The 21,259-nt window shown below is 39.9% G+C and overlaps 1 protein-coding gene across 1 annotated transcript in view; it reads right to left on the bottom strand.

Moving 5' to 3' along the window:
• The window catches only part of SELENOI (selenoprotein I), a 45,125-nt gene that overhangs the window by 8,589 nt on the left and 15,277 nt on the right, over positions 1-21,259 (bottom strand). Inside the window, exons 2-9 of the mRNA XM_008700348.2 lie at positions 20,851-20,919; positions 20,275-20,383; positions 18,032-18,106; positions 9,367-9,629; positions 8,330-8,438; positions 2,994-3,042; positions 1,496-1,676; positions 252-434 (exon numbers count right to left, since the gene is read on the bottom strand). Coding sequence (XP_008698570.2) covers positions 252-434; positions 1,496-1,676; positions 2,994-3,042; positions 8,330-8,438; positions 9,367-9,629; positions 18,032-18,106; positions 20,275-20,383; positions 20,851-20,919 — 1,038 coding nt within the window. The remainder of the gene's footprint in view (positions 1-251; positions 435-1,495; positions 1,677-2,993; positions 3,043-8,329; positions 8,439-9,366; positions 9,630-18,031; positions 18,107-20,274; positions 20,384-20,850; positions 20,920-21,259) is intronic.

Below are 21,259 nucleotides of genomic sequence, written 5' to 3'. Positions count from 1 at the left end.
CATTTCTACCTACTTAAAAACAACTAATTCCTCATAATAATTACCCAGAAATTATTTGTAGTTACTATAACATATTCATCAGAGAAATGATACCTAAAATTATGTATCTGGATATTATTCGAAATTTACAGAGAATATCCCAATTCTTCCAGCTACTTTAATAAGCAACTTTCTTTTGAAATTCTTCCCTCACTTCCTTCCCTAGTACTTACAAGAACCAAATGGAACCAATTTTGCTCTAGATTACTCACCACTTGTACTCCATAATGGATGTGGGCCAGAGTGAAAAGAGCTGTTAAAGTATACAGGAGAATGCTCTCAACGTGAGAGGCTACTCCAAAGTTCACCACCAGAACAACCAAGAAAAGAGGAACCAAGAACCAATTCAAAGTTGGGCACCGGGTGCTGCTCATTTGACAAACAATCAGCTGACACTTGAAGTTGTGGGGGAAAAAAAGAATGAAAATTTCATTAGCAAAGCACTTCCAAAATTAGTTACTCCAACATTTAAAAAGCATTCAAGTACTTGAGCCAACACGGTTACAAGACATTATTAAAATCAGTAGTTCTCAACTGCTCAGGAGCCGAATTGAACCTCTGCCCACACCTCCAAACCCACGGACCCTCAGAGTGCACGTCAGAAGAGGTGGGAAGATAATTTAGTAAGGTTCCTATGGAAGGCATTCTTCCACTAGGCAACAGTTTGGATAAAAGAAATTCCTCCCAATTTTAAGTACGATATCTGAAAAACACTTTGCAAACAGCCTTTCATAGCTCCATACAACGAAATTTCCTCATGGTCCTGAGGAGATGCTGCCTCCAACTCAATCATATTGTCAGAGTAACACCTCAAGCCCTCTCGGGCTCCCTTTACTTTCAATACCTCACTCAATCTAGTTTTATTCCTTCAGAGATACCTTTTATTCAATGTATTAATATTCTCAGATCTTTAAACCCTGTGAAATCAATAGGACTGGTGATATTGAACACATGTTACAGACATGGAAACATAAACTCTGTGGCTAAATTATAAAGTAAAAACTTACTAAGTTTTTAGAGTGAGAGCATAGGCTCCCTGGTTGTCAAAACCATTAAGGTCCCTTCTCAACTCCTCCTGATCTCTCCTACCTGTCTGCCGTCTTGCTGGGCCATCGCAGAGAAAGGGCTTTCAAAAAATGTATTTATTACAAAGCCTTTACTCCCTGTTAATTTAAAATCAGCTCATTTAAAAATGTGTGTGTGTGTGTGTGTTTTCTCTCAAAAACCCCTTTCAGGCTCCCTAAATTAATCATTAGATCTGTAGTCATCTGGAAAAGGAAAAAATAATTTTCAGCATGTTCTGTCTTAGGGGTTATAACTCTTTCAAGTTTCTGATGTAAAATATCTTTAAATTAAAATCTGTTTATTTTTAATACTACATAAAATTTCCCAAATTACCAAATTTTGTCATGTATCCCTTAGATATATTATGACTTTTGAAAGAAAAAAATCTTACTGTGATGTTGGCAAAGGCTGTTCCAACCATAAAGTAGAAAACTCTAGGATGCAACTCTAAAATATCAGAAGGTGAATGGAGGATCCACGCTGTAGACAAAACGAATAGCAAACATGGAGAAAAAAAGGGAACCATAGCTTCATAGACTGAATTGTGTTTCAAGGTGTTATTTTTATAGCTTCTGAAAAAAAGAAAATCAAGTAATACAAAAAACATTATTACATATAAAACTCACACAGCATTTGTAAATTTTGTAGTTTTCAAAGTACTTTCACACTTATTCGCTTACTTTATACTCACAATAATCCCGTAGCACAAATAGAACCAACATTACTAATCCCATTTGGCAGACAGGTTAAGTGAATCTGAGAATTTAAATTCACATAACTTGCTACCAAGTGGCAGGGTCAGGACTAGAACAGAAGTCTTCTGAGCCCTAGTCCCCTGGAATGTAAAGATGAACAGAACTTGATCTTTGTTCTGTGAGATTACACTTCAACAGGGGAACTAAAATGCACACAAAACACCACGAGGAAGTACCGCAGAGTGCTGCTACAATACAAAGGGACAGAGGACCTACGAGTGGAAGACTCCGCACGGAGACGGCCCATAGCCTATCTCGGTGTCTCCAGCACACACTCCAATATGTCTCTGCTCATCTGAACAGAGCCCCAAATTCTAGTCTTGGTTCTGCCCCATTACAGGATCTTGGACAAGATACCACCCGATCAGGACCTCATCCTTAGAAGATGAGGAGAAAATGTCTCCATCTCTAAGGCCTTCAGAGCTTTAAATTTTACGGTTTCTGTGAATGACTACCAGCTGCCATAAATAGGCTAGATTCATAGAGCTTGGCTTGACACAGATAGGATTCTGCAGGACAGATCTGAGGGCTGAAGGATGAAGTGGGAAGTACAAGTGTTTCAAGCAGAGGAAACGGTACTAGAGGGAAGTGGGAGCAAAATTACCAAGGAGGGACACAGCAAAATACATTCAGGCCTCCTAACTAAATTCAGTGTGGCTGAGCAAAGGTGGAGAAGTGCAGATCAAAGAAATGAGACGCCACCCAGGAAACTCTTACCTAACCCCCACCCCCACTCCTCCAGCAGGCATAGATCTACACAAGTTCAGAAATTTTATGATCATGCTAACTCAACTTATACAGAACCAATTTATAAAAACTTATCATCGATGTCTAAAAAGAATATAAACCTATCAATATTCAACAAGAACACACTCCTTCCCAATTCACTCCACAAAGAAATGACAAACAGAAGACTGTCTGGTGAGCCAAAAACCGTAACAAAGAACCAGCAGTTTTGTGCTGTGGACTACAAAGCCACCACTGCAGATACCCTAAACGATCCTAACCTCATTCGAGGTTCAAAATACAGGTTTCACACCTTTTCAAAATGTCTAGATGCCAAAAGTAAAACAGATCCTAAAATTCATCTAAGTAACAATTTTCACATTTCTTGCCCAATTAAGAAATACTTACCTGAAAAAGTTTAATAAACTCATTGGAAGAGTCACACATAACGCACAACCTAAAAGGAAGAATATTTAAAATACTGTGATTATTCGAGTGATTTTTATAATTATCAAATACGTACAAAATATTTAATGCTTTTAGACCCAATAATTCGTAGTTTCAGGTTTACTTTTGTAATGAAATTAAATACACTTCTGAACAACATTAACAACCAGAAGAGTGGCAGTACAGCGTGATGATTCAGAGCGGAGGCTCAGGGGCCAGACTGGGCTCGAACCTTGGTTGTGCCTATGGGTTATGGGATTTCGGGCTGATTAACGCTTCAGTGCCTCAATTTTTTCTTTTATAAAATAGACATAATAGGATTGACCCCGTAGGGCCTTGAGAATTAAATGAGTTACTATACATAGACACCTGGAACAGAACCTGGTATGCAGTAAGTTGCACAAGTGTGAGTTACTGAAAGAGGGGATGGCTAATGGATTCTGTGGTTTCCCATTTCCATTTATTTTTATCTCCGTAGCATTCTTAATTTCTCCGCCCACCCCTAAGCATACACTAGTTCTTTCCTCTCAAACCGGAAAACAAGGACGGCCTTCCCAAGAAGCCCTCCCATTGCTTCTGCTGCCCTCACTTCCCACTTCTTCTCTAACTCTTCCCTATCACCTGCCAGACCTTCCTGTGGCCTTCCTCGGGACTCATTCATTCTGCCTTCCGTCTGCAGAAACTGTACTCTGGAATTTACCAAGTTCTCCTAATTATCAAATTCAATATTCTTTCTTCACTCCTGACTTCTAAGAAAGAGGACTTTGTTGACTCTCCACTAACTGCAATTCTTTTCTGCCTTTGCCTTTGTGATCCATTCTCCCAGTGCTGTTAGTTATCCAACCATTACATGTGCTGTCCTTCACTGGCAGCTCTGCCTCCTGCATATTCCTAACTGGGCATTCAACTGCGCTTCTCTTCTCCCCCAGGGAATCCTCTCTTGCTTTAACTGCAAGCTTCCTACAGAGGACTCCAAACTCCAGCAATGTACTCTTGGGAAATCAGACCATCTCTCTGAGCTTCAGATTCCGCAGTTATACAACATGGATGGGTTACACGACTTCCTAATGTCCCCTTGCATTTTTAAAATTCTCTGATTCTACAAATTATAGAGATGTAAATTCCTAATTTTTTTTCTCTGTCAAACTCCAAATCAACACCTGTGGCAAGTTTCTGGCTACTTCAGTTGGCTATTTCACTGTCAACAGATCAGATTAGCCCCAGCTTGTCCACTCCAGACTCCCGCTGACTATACTTGGCTTGGGGTGGGAAGGTGGTCGATGCAGCTATGACCGTAAGGATCCAAGACAGAAAAGCATTCCTTCAAAACAATTCCTAAGACATTTTGCGAAAAACAGATGAAAAGACTAGAATCCACCAAACAGAAATCTCATTTGAAAAGATGAATTACTCTGCCACTTCCAAGCCCAACTGCGACAAAGTTCCCCAAGTTAGAAGAGCTTAGAGAGAAAGGAAGAAGACAAGCTGACATACTCAGAAATTTTTAGCAGCTGACACCGTGTCAAGCTGGGAAGCACTGGTAGGGAGCCGGGGCTGAATTAATTAACCCAGAATCACTATAGCTCTGAGGTGTTGGAAACAGGCTGACAGAAACTTGCAAAAGATTTGCTACCAAGAATATTTTTAGTTTAAAATATCTTGAAATAGCTTTATCTTAAATACAGCAAGCATGTAGGAAGCCTGGGCTATATATAGGTTGCCAAAGAGACACACTGTATCTTCTATTTTTTCTCCTGATGTACTTTCCATAGAAAGTACAGGCATACCTCGGAGATATTGCAGGTTGTGTTCCAGACCATCACAATGAAGTAAATGTCACAATAAAGCAAGTCACATAAATTTTTTGGTTTCCCAGTTCATAAAAGTTATGTATATACTATAATGCAGCCTATTAAGAGTACAATAGCATTATGTATTAAAAAATGTACATGGCTTAACTAAAAAATATTTTATTACTAAAAAAATTCTAACCATCATCTAAGCTTTCAGCTAGTCGTAATCTTTTTGCTGGTGGAAGGTCTTGACTCGAGGTGGATGGCTGCTGAAGGTGGGGGGGCTGCGGCAAGTTCTTAAATTAGCAAACAATGAAGCTTCCCACGTTGACTCCTCCTTTCACAATTTCTCTACAGTATGCAAGGCTGGTTGATGGCATTTTATCCACAGTACAACTTCTTTCAAAATAGAAACCAATCCTCTTAAACCCTGCGGCTGCTTTATTCAACTCAGTTTACATAATATTTGAAATCCTTCATCATTCCAACAATCTTCACAGCATCTTCACCAATAAATTCGATCTCAAGAAAACCACTTTCTTTTTTCATCCATAAGAAGTAATTCCTTGTCTGTTACAAAGTTTGATCATGAGATGGCAGCAATTCAGTCCCATCTTCAGGCTCCACTTCTAATTCTAGTTCTCTTGCTATTTCCACCACAGCTACTGACTTCCTCCACTGAAGTCTTAAAACCCTCAATGTCATCCACAAAGGCTGGAAATCACTTCTTCCAAATTCCTGTTAATGTTGATTATTCTGACTTCTCCCCACGAATTAGGAATGTTCTTAGTGGCACCTAGAATGGGTGAATCCTTTCCAAAAGGTTTTCAACTTACTTTGCCCAGACCCACCAGAGGAACCATTTTCTATGGCAGCTACAGCCTTATATTATAAAAAGGTATTTATTTCCTCAATAATAAGACCTGAAAGTCAAAATTACTTTTCCATCTCCGGCAAGATGGATGCTGTGTACAATCTCATTGTACACTGTCATCAGAGCTTTGGGTGACCAGGTGCTTGTCAATGAGAAGTAATATTTTGAAAGGAATCCTTTTTTCTGAGATCTCAATAATGGCCTTAAAATATTCAGTAAACCATGTTGTAAACAGATGTGCTATCATCCAGGCTTTGCTGTTCATGTAGAGAGGACAGGCAGAGTAGATTTAGCGAATTTTTAAGGGCCCTGGGATTTTCAGAATAGTCAATGAGCACTGGCTTCACCTTCAAGTCACCAGCTGCATTAGCCCCTAACATGAGAGTCAGCCTGTCTTTTGAAGCTTTGAAGCCAGGAATTGACTTCTCCTCTCTCGCTATGAAAGTCTTAGATGTAATTTCCTTCCCCTATTAAAGTGGTGACATCTATACTGAAAATCTGTTGTTTGTGCAGCCACCTTAATGATCTTAGTGAGATCTTCCAGATAACTCGCTGCAGCTTCTCCATCAGCACTGCTGCTTCACCTTGCGCCTTCATGATAGATATCTTCTTCCCTTAAACCTCATGAATCAACCTCTGAAAGCTTCAAACTTTTCTTCTGCAGCTTCTTTACCTCTCTCAGCCTTCACAGAATTGAAGAGAGTTAGGCCTTGCTCTGAATTAGGCTTGGCTTCAGGGAATGCTGTGGCTGGTTTCATCTTCTACCCAGACCACTAAAACTTTATCCTTATCAGCAAAAAGGGGGTTTTGCTTTCTTATCGTTCATGTATCAGTGAGTAGCACTTTTCATTTCCTTCAGGAACTTTTCCTTTGCATTTACAAACTTAGCTAATTGCTCAGGGCGAGGGGCCTGGTTTTTGGCCTATCTTGGCTTTTTTCCTCACTAATTAGCTGAATCATTTCTAATTTGTGATTTCAAGTGAGAGATGTGTGACTCTTCCTTTCACCTAAACGCTTAGAGGCCACTGGAGGGTCATTAACTGGCCTAATTTCAATATTGCGTCTCAGGAAATAGGGAGGCCCAAGGAGAGGGAGAGAAATGAGAGGGAGAGCAGGAGGTAGGTGGAGTAGTCAGACACACACAACATTTATTAACAAAGTTGCCATCTTTATATGGGTGTGGGTTGTGGTGCGCCAAAACAATTCCAATAGTAACATCAAAGATCACTGATCACAGATCACCGTAACAAATATAATAATGCAGAAGTTTGAAATATTGCAAGAATTACCAAACTATGACACAGGGAGACACGAAGTGAGTAAATGCTATTGGTAAACGGTGCTAACAGACTTGCTGACAGGTTGCCACAAACCTTCAATTGTAAAAAAAAACACAGTATCTGCAATGCACAATACAGTGAAGTGCAATAAAATGAGGTGTACCTGTATTGGGAAAGCTGCTTTATTTATTTGTAAAGAAACGTGGGCTTTTGTTTTGTTTCAGAGAGAAAAATTCAGATAAACTTATAAATTACAAGGAAAGTTATGTGCCTATTAAAGTACATTAAAGTACAAATTAAACAATTAAAGTACCCACTTAACATTCAAAAATATATCTCACATACCAGAGGATTCCATCTTATCATTAAATTTAACATTTAAACATAAAATGCAGCAATACTGCCATAGGACTAGTCACTTAAAAGATTTCACTGTGTGGTGGGAGTGAAAAATAGCTAGCCTTTTCAAGGTAGAGGATTTAGTTCATACAGAAACCCAAAAATGAAAAATGAACATTTGGAAGATAACAGCGGGGTTCTAAAGTATCTGTAGTCCAGGGCCACAGAAAAAGGCCCAAACGACCGCCTAAAAGCCAGTGCCTAATGCACCACCACCTTCTCAGCTGATTCTGAACTCTACCCAATGCCCTTCTATTGCCAAGGTTCACTGGTATTGAGAGAGGGGGTTACTATTTAGATAAGGGAACAGAGCAATGGCCAAGAGTCTGCTATTTTACTTCTACAGAGGTCCTAATGCCACTCCTAATGCCCCTAAATAACAACCCAAATAACTTCCTCCTTGCCTCTTTGCATAGAAAACACTCTGCGTCCCATAGATGGCCCCTCTGGCTGAAATCAAGAGGGAAACATTACCATGACCAAAAACCTTTACCTATTAGCCAGTGGTAAAAGAAGGAGAGTATCTGAGAGGAAGGAAGGCTCAACTTCTGGAGTGGATGTGCTGTGAAGTAATCTCTATCTTCCATCTATTCTACTTCCTACAAACTAATGATCTTCAATTTTGAGATAGGCATAAAATCAATACCAAATGTCCACCTAAATGTGGATCCTCTGTAACAGTCTAAATTCGTTTAAATACTTAGTTCACGAGGTTTATGTGATTTTGGTATTTATTTCCTTCTGACTAGAAATAGCATAGTGCTAAACAAAAAAAACCAAAACACAGAAACCTCATTTTCCTTGCTGGTTTGGTGGAAACCAGGGCTGTAGGGCTGTTCTGCTTGCTGGAGGGTGTGGGAGAGGGGAAAAGGTGGTATAGCTTGTGATAATCAAACACTGGCTTCGATAATAAAGTGATGTTAAAATAGGCTTCAACATGGAGCTTCTTACCAATAATCATTGCAGTGAATAGGTCTCTATATAAGAAATTAAACAGGAAAGGTTCATACCAGGCCTCAACTCCCACAATCGCAGTCACTATGTAGACAAAAGATATAGTCTGGAAGGAAAATGCAGACAAAAGCACACAGAGGCATTAACAGCTGGAAAGATCGGGGAGCCAATAATGCTGTATGCAGCATAAGTCTAGTAAATAGTTTTAGTAAAAGCAAGAAATACACTTAAAATTGATACTGTGGCAATCTTCTTGCCTTTAAAAATATCTTCTTTTCAGCCAACGACCCCCATAAAATAACTAACTTTTAAACAAAGCAAGCAACTGGCCATAATTTAGAACACTTTAAGGCACATCAGGAATTGGTTAAGGCATAGGATGACCCAATTTGCCTACCCAATCACTTTCTTCAAACACACTCCAACATCTGATGCTTTAATGGGGCCTTAGATGCAAATGGGCAAAATGGCAACACAAAAAGCTGGTATTCAAAGGCAGGAAGAGTTAATAGCAAGCCTATTAAGTAAGAGAAAACACGTATCTCTACTCATTGAAATGTGGGCAGTCAAGACAAAAAAGCAAACATTATATGTACATATCTTTCTTTACAAAAATCAACAGTTCAAAGGAATACTTAGTAACATTAAGAAACTGTTCATTTTTTTTATAATAATGACATTGTGATAATGGTTTTTTAAAAAGTACTCTTACTATTTAAAGATATATAGTAAAATCCTTATCATATACCATCAGGAATTTCCTTTAAAATAACTGCGAGGAAGGGTATACATGAAACCGGACTGGCCATGCAGCTGCTGAAGCTAATAACAGGGGCGTAAGGGTTCACTATGCTATTCTACTTTTCTGTTTGAAATTGTTCAGAAATAAGCAAGAAATAATGCAAAAGGAAATTTTTTAAAAGCACAAATCAGTTCTAGCCAAAAAAGCAGCAGGGATATAAAGAAAGAATGACAAAAACTTGCCCCCAAAATTCACAGCAATGTTGAAAATTTAAGGTAGAACACATACTTACCACCTGGCTAATGTCATATCCCCACGGCAGGAAAAGAATTCCTGTGTTATACTTTTCCCAGTGGGACAGGATGAAAGAAAACAAAACTACCCATAGCAGGAGATAAAGAACAAAAACACTGACACCAGATGGTCCTCGTCCAAAGATGGAATACACAGTCACAACAAAGTAAACACATGACCAACTATCCAGGCCATGGTCAAAAAGCTCCCCTAAAGGGGTGCTGGAATTGGTTCTCCGGGCTTGCTTTCCATCCACACCATCTGCAACAAAAACACATTACCAGGGGAAAAGGTCAACATCTATACCAGTATGGGGAGAGTCTTCTTTAATAAGCTGGAGAAACACAAAACAAAACAGATCAGCGTTATCATAGGAATGCTAATTAACTAAAGGATAGCTACCACCCAGTACTTTTTATAAAAATGCAATCTTTAATTCCTACAATTTGAAGATTTCAGAAATAAAATCTATAATTTCTCAGAGTTTAATCTAAAAATTAAAATAGGGGGTGCCTGGGTGGCTCAGTTGGTTAAGCGTCTGCCTTCAGCTCAAGTCATGATCCAGGGGTCTTGGACTCAAGTCCCGCCTTGGGCTCCCTGCTCAGTGGGGAGTCTGCTTCTCCCTCTCCCTGCCTGTGTTCTCTCTCTCTCTCTCTGCCAAATGAATAAAATCTTTTAAAATAAATAATTAATTAATTAAAATTAAAATACATCACATCACACTAAATGGTGTCAATTATAGATCTGAGGACAAAGCATTGTAGTTGGACTCTGAATTCCTCCAAATCAGCCTAATAACTGAGTTGTTGCGTTAGCCACAAATTTTCAAGCCTCCAGGGAATATTCAATAGTTATTAATTACAATTTATCTAACCACTCCTTGCTCTAGGATCCAAAATCACCCTGTGCTTCAGTCCTAACCCCTATCTCATGTTGTTTGAAATTAGTCTCTTTGTCACAGATGTACCACTTCCACAACTGTAAGTGCTTTCAGAAAAGGCTTTGCGGAGGGAGTTAAGATGGCGGAGTAGGGGACCCCTTTTTCAGCCGGTCCCAAGTCGAGCTGGGTAGGTACCAGACCAGCCTGAACATCCACAGAATCAGCCTGAGACGCAGGAAGACGCATCTGGATCTCTACAAATGAACATCTCCAGCGCTGAGTATTGAGGTACGAAGCGGGGAGCCGTGAAACTGTGCACAGATATCGGAGATAAACGTAAGGGGGAGGGAGCCGCCGAGTTCGGGCACCGGGAAGCGGTAGCCACCTGCACGGGAGAGCGGGCGGGCTCGTGGTCGGCACCCGCGAGAGAGCGGACTGAGACCGTGAGCCGGGTGCGCGCGCCCGACCAGACTGAGGGCCGGAGCTTCGGAGCGCGCGGGGGCGGCTGGCGGTATTAGAAACACAAAGGACAGAGACGCACTGGCCCTGGAAGTGAGGGCTGGGACGCCGGGTGTGGGGCGCACATCCCGGGACGCTGCAGGGTTGAGCAGCACCAACAGAAACAGAGTTAAAGTGGCCAGAACATTAGTAGAGAACGGGCCGCAATCCTTCTGTTCTGTGACAGAGACTGAAATTTGGCCGCTGCTGCTCTGACTCTCAGAAGAGGCACAGCAAACCGCCAGGGAAAGCCGCCAGAGAACAAAAGCCTGGAAATACCGGCTCAGAGAGTGCCCATCCCCATCCCCCCTCGCAGGGGACACGGAGACTCTACCCAAACAGGGTTGCCTGAGTATCGGCGCGGCAGGCCCCTCCCCCAGAACACAGAAGGCAGGCTGAAAAATCAAGAAACCCACATCCCTAAGATCCCTATAAAACAAGGGCACACGGCCTGGGTCCTGGTCAATAATTTGGGCTCTGGATAACCCAAGAACCTCTCCCCGTATCAGAATTGACTTAGAAGGAGAAGTCCCCCCCAGCAAAGAAAAGACAATGAGTCTGTGGCTCCTGGCCACAGAACTAATGGATATGATATAACCAAATATTATTTCAAAAATGAATTCAGAGTAACAACGGCCAAGATGATATGTAGACTTGAAAAGTATTAACGAAATGTTAATGTGAGAATATAGAATCTCTAAGGGTGGGAAAGAGATGAATAAGCAGAAATTAAAAATTCTAAGGAGCCAAACGGTGGTGGCAAACCAGAGGCTCTGACGGCTAAAAGTGAATGAGGCAGAAGAGCTTATCAGCTGAATTTGGAGATGGGTTAGTAGAAGAAAAAGTTAAAATAGGGAATTGTGGACCAAAAAAATCCATGCTCAGAATGTAGGTTACATGGAGACTATTTATTCAACGCGAAATGTTCCTTAAATGTTTGTGAATTATCTGTATCCCGAGGGGGGGTGGAGAAAAACAGAGTCTAGAAGATATTTGAACAAATTGTAGCTGAAAACTTCCCTAGACTCCAAAGCAAGGGAAACAAACACATTTCGCGGTTCAAGAGGCAGAGAGGACCCTCCCAAGCTCAACCACGATAAATCACGCCACGTCACGGCCATAGTGTACTTCCACAAATACAGATCCAAGATGTATAGTATAAAGTGGTCAGGCAAAGAAATTTCTCACGAACCGGCAAAGGCATCAGAATTACATCAGACCTGTCTACAGACCTGAATGAGAGAAAGGGTTGGGTGTGGGCATTTTTAAAGCCTTCAGAGAAAACATGCAGCCAAGGATCCTTTATCCAAGCAAGGTCATCCAATTGATGGAGAAATAAAGACCTTCCAGGAATCACCAGTCATTGACCAATTTTAAAACTACTAAACCAGCCCTACAGGAGATATTAAGTAGTTCTACAAAAGCAAAAGGCCCCAAGAGTGATACAGAACAGAAAGTCACAATTTATGTAGAAACAAAGACTCTTTACTGGCAACATGGCATCATTAAAATCATTGTCTCCCAATAATCAAACCAAATGTAAATGGCCTAAATGTCTTCCATAAACGCTATTAGGGTTGCAGAGATTGGATAAAAAGACAGGACCCATCCATTTGCTGTCTACAAGAGACTCATTTTGAACTCGAAAGATACATCTCAGCATCGAAAGTAAAAAGGATTAACACATCTTCACGCCAATGGACCTCAAAAGAAGCTGTGTGCAAGCAAATTCATATCAGACAGACTGGATTTTTAAACTAAAGGTTATAGTTAGAGACACAGAAGGGCACTATATTATTCTTAAAGGATGTATCCAACAAGTAGATATGACAATTATAAATATATATATGCCTCAACAGGGAGCAGCAAGATACACAAGCCAACTCTTAACCACAATAAAGAGACATATAGATAAAAATACGCTAATAGTAGGGGACCCCAACACTCCACTATCGTTGGGCCAATAGAGCCACCAGAGCAGAAACCAACATAGAAACAAGAGCTTTGAATGCCATACTCAACGAGTTGGACCTCATAGATATATATAAATCACTACACCCCAGAACCAAAGAATACTTATTCATCTTAATGCCCATGGAACATTCTCAAGAATAGACCATGTTCTGGACACAAAAACAGATCCTCAACCATACCAAAAGACTGGAAAGTATTCCTGTATATTCTCAGACCACAACGCTCTGAAATTGAACTCAACCACAAGGAAAATTTGGAAGAAACTCAAACACTTGAGACTAAGAAACCATCCTGCTCTAGGAATGACTCGATAAACCAAGAAATCAAAATCAATTTAAACAATTTATGGAGACCAGCGAGAATGAAAACACAATGGTCCAAACTATGGATACTGCAAAGGCAGTCCTAAGGGGGAAATACATAGCCATCCAAGCCTCACTCAAAAGAATAGGAAAAATCTAAAATTAGGTTCTTATACTTTCACCTAAAGAAGCCGTTGAACAGCGAAACACGAGGGACAGCCATCTTTAATCCACGACGAGGAAGTAGCCTAATCAAGGTTGTGCAATCCTCCTCTCCCCACCATGCTCTGTCTCTCTCCTCTCTCTCAAATAAATAAACAAAATTCTCAAAAAAAAAAAGTTAAAATTGAGTTGTCTTTATGACCCAGCCATTGCACTACTGGGTATTTACCTCCCAAAGATACAGACATAGTGAAGGAAGGGCCATATGCACCCTAATGTTCATAAAGCAAGTATTATCTCACATTTAGTTTTGAAATCGTGGAAGGAAACGAGATATGCCCTTTCAACGGATGACTGGATTAAGAAGTTGTGGTCCATATATACAATGGAATATCACTCAGCTATCAGAAAGAACGAGTTCTCAACATTTGCTGCAACATGGATGGCACTGGAGGAGATAATGCTAAGTGAAATAAGTCAAGCAGAGAAAGACAATTATCATATGATTTCTCTCATCTATGGAACATAAGAACTAGGAAGATCGGTAGGGGAAGAAAGGGATAAAGAAAGGGGGGTAATCAGAAGGGGGAATGAAGCATGAGAGACTATGGACTATGAGAAACAAACTGAGGGTCTCAGAGGGGAGGGGGGGGTGGGGGAATGGGATAGACCGGTGATGGGTAGTAAGGAGGGCACGTATTGCATGGTGCACTGGGTGTTATACACAACTAATGAATCATCGAACTTTACATCAGAAACCAGGGATGTACTGTATGGTGACTAACATAATATAATAAAAAAACATTAAAATAAAAAATTTTTTTTAAAAAAGGCTTTGCACGTAGTAGGTGTTCAGTAAATGTAAGAATGTATTAAAGCCATACAATGCACTACTCTTTATGCTGTGAAGATTATAAGAATAATCTCAGAATAAACTAAGTTTGTGCCCTCAGTTTACAACCGAGAAAGGAAACAAAGCATGGTAATTAAAGATACAGTACATTCCAAACCACAGAAGAGTAGAGAAAAGGGCCAAGTACTCTTCAGGCTAAGACAATCGAGAATGACCTTCCAGACAAGATGAAACCTGAGTGGAGACATATAGGATGAGCTGGATTTCAGTAGATAAGAGTGTGCTGTTTCAAGAGGAGGGAGTGCTATCGGCAGAAACACCAAGATGGAAAAACACATGAGTATTCAGAGAACGCCAAGTAGCTCGGCCAAACCAAAAGAAACCAGTATGTGAAAAGGGCAGTAGAGAGGCTGGAGTGAGTTTAAAAGTTTCAGGGAGTACGAGGAGCTACTAAAAGGATGTGAGCAGGAGAGTGACAAGAGTGAAAGCAGCGACGAGCTTTGCGAAGACTCCCCTGGCATCAGTGGGAATGACAGGCTGGAGAGAGCACACTAATCAGCAGGCCTACACTGACATGGGATACAGTGGGAAAGAAAGGCTGAAGGCAGGTGAGATATTAAGAAAATAAAAATGGCAGTGCAGCAAAATATGAGCGGTGAGGCTGAAGGACCAAAAGATCCTCTCCAAAATTTCCCGTCTGGGTAACTAAGGGGTAGGAAATAAAGAAGTCCAAAGAAGGAGCATGACTGGTGGAAAAGATGCTGAGTACAATGTCAGATGCTAAAACTGAAGTGTCAGCAGAATTATCCACATGGTAATATCAAGCAACCCAACCTAAGGTACTTACTAGCAACTCAGAAGACAGACGAGGGCTAGATATAAACGCAGGAATCATCCCCACAGGGGGAAGGATCAGGACTGCCAAGGGAATGAGCAGAAAGAGAAAGTGAAGGATAAAGCACAGTGGAACACCTTCCCTTAGGGGCAGAAACAGAGGAGCCGGGGCCTGGCGGGGGGGGGGGGGGGGGGGGGGGGGGGGGTAGAGAGAGAAAAAGAGAAAATGAGAAAGCTTAGTTAAAAAGAAGAGTCTGAAGCGTGGCTCTGCATGCTTGTGCAAGAACCAACCACCCTGCTGAAGAAGATACCATTCCTGTGGTCTCTCAGGAACTGTCTAGTAGGGGAGACATTTTTAAGAAAAAAAGAAGAAGAAGCAGCAGCAGCAGCAGCAGCAGCTGAACCATAAAAATTTCTCCCCAAAAGAAATAGTTTTGTTAACTATTAGGCTAATTGTAAAGATTCAGATTCAAGGAATTAAAAATTCCTATGATGACTGTGTTTATCTTGCTCACTATAGTGTTATCCCCAGTGCCTACTCAGTTTGTGGCAAAGAAGGCCTTTAAAAATATTGCTGAAGGAATACAGGAAAGGATGAATCCCAGATTCCTGCCCAAACACTACAGATCTCTGTTACATAGTGTTGGGAACTTTTTTGCCCTTAAGTAGCTAAAATATCTCCACAAAGTCTTTTCTCATTATTTGCTGGCTTAAATTCCTGTTTGCGGTGCAAGTCCTGGGCAGTTATTACAAACACGGAATTTATGGACTGCATACTAATTAGGTTTTGTACATCTTCTCACTGAACCCATTCCAGCTCCACAAGTCTGGATATGTTTTAGAATGGGTTTGTTTTTGTTTTTGTTTTTTGTTTATTTTAAGAGAGGTAATTCAGGGCATATACCATATATTATGGGGGGGGGGGACAACTCAGGAGGACCTAGAACAGCACCCTGTGATCAGAGACATTAGTATTTCTGCAGCAAAATGTAAGAATAGTCACACTAGTAGAAAAAAGCTTATACATTGCCTTACGTTAGTTCAAGGCAGTTTTGCAACAAATAGTTCATGTCTGGTCAGGATTTTTGCCAAAATTGTGAACATGAAACAGGTAGGTGGGGGGCGCCTGGGTGGCTCAGTTGTTAAGGGTCTGCCTTCGGCTCAGGGCGTGATCCCAGGGTCCTGGGACTGAGCCCTGCATCAGGCTCCCTGCTCTGTTGGGAGCCTGCTTCTTCCTCTCCCACTCCCCCTGTTTGTGTTCCCTCTCTCGTTGGCTGTGTCTCTGTCAAATAAATAAATAAAATCTTAAAAAAAAAAAAAAAAAGAAAAGAAAAGAAACAGGTAGGTGGTACAATATATCTATCAAAAGGCTCTTAAGACATGCCTTTAAAAGCCAGAGCCCTCAGGCCACTCTCACCTTTTTCCCTATTCCTCCCTGTCCTTGGCAACCAAACCCTATAGAAGTCTTAAACCTACTCATCTTTAAGAACAAATGTACAAAATTTAGCTATTGTGGACAATGCTGCTATGAACACTGGGGTGCATATTGCCCTTCTCCTCACTACGTCTGTATCTTTGGGGTAAATACCCAGTAGTGCAATTGCTGGATCATAGGGTAGCTCAGTTTTTAACTTTTTAAGGGACCTCCACACTGTTTTCCAGAGTGGCTGTACCAACTTGCATTCCCACCAACAGTGCTGGAAGGAGCCGAGATGCCCTTCAACAGATGACTGGATTAAGAAGATGTGGTCCATATATACAATGGAATATTACTCAGCCATCAAAAAGAACGATTTCACAACATTTGCAGCAACATGGACGGGACTGGAGGAGATAATGCTAAGCGAAATAAGTCAAGCAGAGAAAGACAATTATCCTATGGTTTCACTCATTTATGGAACTAAGTAGTAGGAAGGTCAGTAGGAGAATAAAGGGAAGAAGAAAGGGGGGGTAAACAGAAGGGGGAATGAACCATGAGAGACTATGGACTCTGGGAAACAAACTGAGGGCTTCAGAGGGGAGGGGGCTGGGGGAATGGGATAGGCCTGTGATGGGTATTAAGGAGGGCACATATTGCATAACGCACTGGGTGTTATACGCAAGTAATGAATCATGGAACTTTACATCAAAAACTAGGGACGTACTGTATGGTGACTAACATAATATAATAAAAAACTATTATTAAAAAAAAAGAACAAATGTACAAAAGTTTCTGCCTAAAAATGTAATTTTTCACTAAGCTTTCCCCTAATTCTTCTGGACTTCACTCTCCTCCTTCCCCAAACTCTCGCAGCTCTGGTCACCTGCAATGTCAGCATTTAATCATTTACCAAATTATACTGGTTTTACGAGTGCAAGTCTAAGCAACTTGAAGTCAGGGTCTGGTATTTTTTATTCATTTAAAAACTCTACATTGAGTGCCTACTATGTGTTAGGCACTGTTCTAAGCACTGGATACACAGCCTTCAAAGCTATGTACATTTTAGAACAGACAACAAGCAGGTCATATGGCTTTAAGTACTATGGAGAAAAACAAAAGCAGGGAAGGAGAACAGGAGTGTGGATGACAAGCCATGCAGATAATCCCAACAAAAAGCATTCTCGGCCAAATAGACAATACAGCCTAAGGACAGCACACTACCCTAATCACCCCCTCCACCAAATAAGAACTGATCACTTTCTTATTCTCCCACTTATTTTTGTTCTCCCACTGTGTTCTAGTATGGCAGCTTGTTCCAGTTGTTGATAAATATTTTGTGTAAAGAGCCAGATGGTAAAGAGTTGAGGCATTGTGCAGAGTAGTCTCTGTTGCAACGACTCAACTTTGTCTTTGTTGCAGAAATCAGGCCTAGACAACATGGAAAGGAATAAACAGAGCTGTGTTCCAACAAAACTTTAAGTATAAAAAGAGGCAACAGATCAGAGCTGGCCTGCAAGAGGTAGTTTGCCAACCCCTACCTTATTCTTTGCATCCCTAGGCAACGAGTGACAGTATTTTCCATAGAGAAACTCAAAAACATGTGTTTTAAATTGAACAGGAAATGAATAAACCCAAGTTAAAATGAATTAAGCATAGGAGAAAATATTAATTAGTGGATGGCTATCCCTGCTGACAGATTCACCAGCCATTGACTAATATGAGTATTTGCCAATTTCTTACCCAGGGTGTAGGCTATGAAGTTGAGGATGCCCACTACAATCCAAACCCAATCAGGGACGTGCTTGTAACCTGGTGCTGCAAAGGAAAGCAACACAGGTTTTAATACAAAATACAAGCATTCTTACCATACCACACACTGCCAGTAAGAAATATTTCTATTTATTAAATTAAAGTTCAAGTACATTATAATATACTTTCAATGCAGAATTAGGTAGATATTAAAATGTATCAGTAAACTGACAAAACCAAAGAAGTAACTGCTCAACCCCTCACAAACAACAGACATTTATTTTGAGCTTTAGTCGTAACTCAAAACTGATTGTTCATCTTTACTTGAAAATTACTTATGTGCTAAGAATGAAAATTAACATTTTTGGAACTTAAAAGATGCTTGTGTTTAATCTGATCCTCGTTGTTTACAATTATCCTTCAAACATATATTAAGCCTTCAATCTATATTCTCTCATTACATTATTAATTAGCTAAACAAAAGACCTTTGCATTTGGGTATAGATAGGTCACTTCCACTGGGTGATTTGGCATCAGAATCATTCTGAAATGATTCTGGACCTCACTATTTCCCCCTAAGATAGAACAACTGAGAATCAGGAGATCTGGGTTCCAGTCCTGGCTCTGTATTCAACGAGCAGTGTGACCATGAATATATCATTTAACCCTTCCTGTCTTCCATTTACCAAATATACCAGAACTAGATGGTTTACCTGGTCCTCTAGGTTCTATGATTTGGGGAAATATACATAATATTTACATATTTTTAGCTCTCTTAATAACTAAGTAAATAATGTTAGAATAGTCGGAAAAAATATTTCTAGTTACAAAATAAACTTTTAAGGATGTTTTGAAGATTAAAATACAAATTTTTAAAAACTGCTTAATATCCAAACCATGCTTAATAAAATTTAATCTTATTATTCATGTCATACTTTATGATCTTCATAAAGTTGCCATTTTATTACATATACAGAAACCATGGCTTAAAATTTCAATTGATAGGCATATGTATAGTTCCAATATTCAGAATTTCTAGAATATCAAGTCCTAAGTTTTTGAAAATCTGAACTTTGCTACAAAAACAATGTTTTCAGTGACTGTTAATTTCTCCAGGTCAGTCCACAAAAGTCTGCTAAACCCACAACACAGATGAATTATAACACTAGAACTCCTTACTACTATGTCATTTATAAGTATTCTTATTGGAAAATATATACTCCAACTTAGGATGCAAAAAATATCCATCTACCTTCATCTTTCCATTTCTCTCGACTCCATTAACTGGCTGAGCAAAGAAAATAAACTCTATCTCCCACTTATCCCCCCTCATCCCAAATACAGCCAGATTCTGTCCTGTGGCCTGGGGCAGAAACAGGGTGAGGGAGAACGTGAAGACAGGATCAGATGTGAAAGAAGACACTAGAGTCTGGGGTGGAAGGAGGCTGACAACTGCCTCCAAAAGCATTTCTTTCCTCTGTCTTCCAATGAGGTTCTTTTTTTTTTTTTAAAGATTTTATTTACTCATTTGACAGAGAGCGAGACAGCCAGCGAGAGGGAACACAGGCAGGGGGAGTGGGAGAGGAAGAAGCAGGCGGAGGAGCCTGATGTGGGGCTCGATCCCAGAATGCCAGGATCACGCCCTGAGCCAAAGGCAGACGCTTAACAACTGAGCCACCCAGGCGCCCCTCCAATGAGGTTCTTAAGACCTTATAAACTTCAATCAACACTTAAGGTCTAAGAACCATTTTCAGAGGAAACTCAGAATTATTAAAAGCAAATATGGATGCTGGGCAGAGGGAAAGAGAGATCACATTCCCTTCAACAAAGGGGGTGGGGGGTTCCTGCATAATCAGAACAAGGGAAGAAGGGATATTTCTGAAACTGTTAAGTATGTTGGACCCTGCTCATATTCACTTTCGGGCAAAGTGTCATAATCCCAATTTTCTGTCTTCTTATAAATCCAATTATTCTTTATTTACCAAAACCTCATTGCTTTTTAGACACCATTTCTAAATTAAGTAGCCAAGCCCATTTCTAGATTTAATGAAACATCCATAACAGACTGCAAAAACACAACTTAGCTTTTACACCCAATTCCTAACATTTTACATACTCTTACAGTATCCAAAATTTCCCCAAAATGCAAGCATATGAATAGAATCAGAAAATAACCACATCTCATTTTTCTCTATTTAGACGTTTTAAATTTTATATTAAAGTAATAATCTTACCTGAAGCATAAAAGTCAGGATCAAAATATGCCATAAGCAGGAAATTGAATACAACCAGCAGAAAGCCAGAGAAGGTGATCAGATTTGGAGCCAGCCAAGTAGGAAATACCTATTTTTTTTTTCAAAAGAATTACAAAATAATTAAAGTAAAGGAATCTCTCTGGCCACTACACAAGATGCAAATTTAAGTCATAATAAAAGCTATGAACTTGAAAGTTCATACATATGTATGTTATATATATTAAAATGTAAACCATAATGTCCAGTTGATAAAAATAAGCATCTTTCTTCTATTTTCTATATTTTAAATAATTCTATAATCAACAAACTTTTATAATCATAACATTACTTTTACTTAAGAAAAATTGTAAACTCATTTTATAAAAATGATAAATTCTACGGGATAAGCTTATACTCCAACAGTGAGATAAATCAAAAGGTCTAAGACTAAGGGAAAGGAGGGTGGGAGAGCTAGTTTCTCTAGATACCTTATTAAACAAACAGCTGCATCCATAATGCTCCATAAAATATTTAAAACTTACTAAAACATAAGTACAAGTCTATTCATCGTCTTACCTTTACTATAGTGTTCCAAAATGGATGCATGATATACAGAGAGAGCGGATTGGTATCCACAGCACTGTACTGTTAAATGAAAGAAAATATTCTGTTATCCTTGCACACTAGCAAGCAGAAAGGTATTTCTGGAGTGAAAATAATATTACAAAAATAACCTAGAGAATATGTCTACTTACATGATGTCCTCATCTAAATAACAAAACTGGAGGAACAACATAAATGGGACAAAGACCGGTCAAGTACATCCAGATTTCTTTTTCTCATTCAATCAACTTTTATAATGTTACAAGGTTTCAGTAGAGAAATTTATATTGCTCACTTACAATGCAAGACCAAAATGTGCACACTGTATACATTCAAACACTGACTTTCTCAACCTCCTCATACCACCACTAATACACTTACT

The sequence above is a fragment of the Ursus maritimus genome, unplaced genomic scaffold (genome assembly GCF_017311325.1).
Source record: "Ursus maritimus isolate PB19 unplaced genomic scaffold, ASM1731132v1 scaffold_6, whole genome shotgun sequence".
NCBI classification, from domain to species: Eukaryota; Metazoa; Chordata; class Mammalia; order Carnivora; family Ursidae; genus Ursus; species Ursus maritimus.
This window is presented reverse-complemented; position numbering and strand designations above follow the sequence as displayed.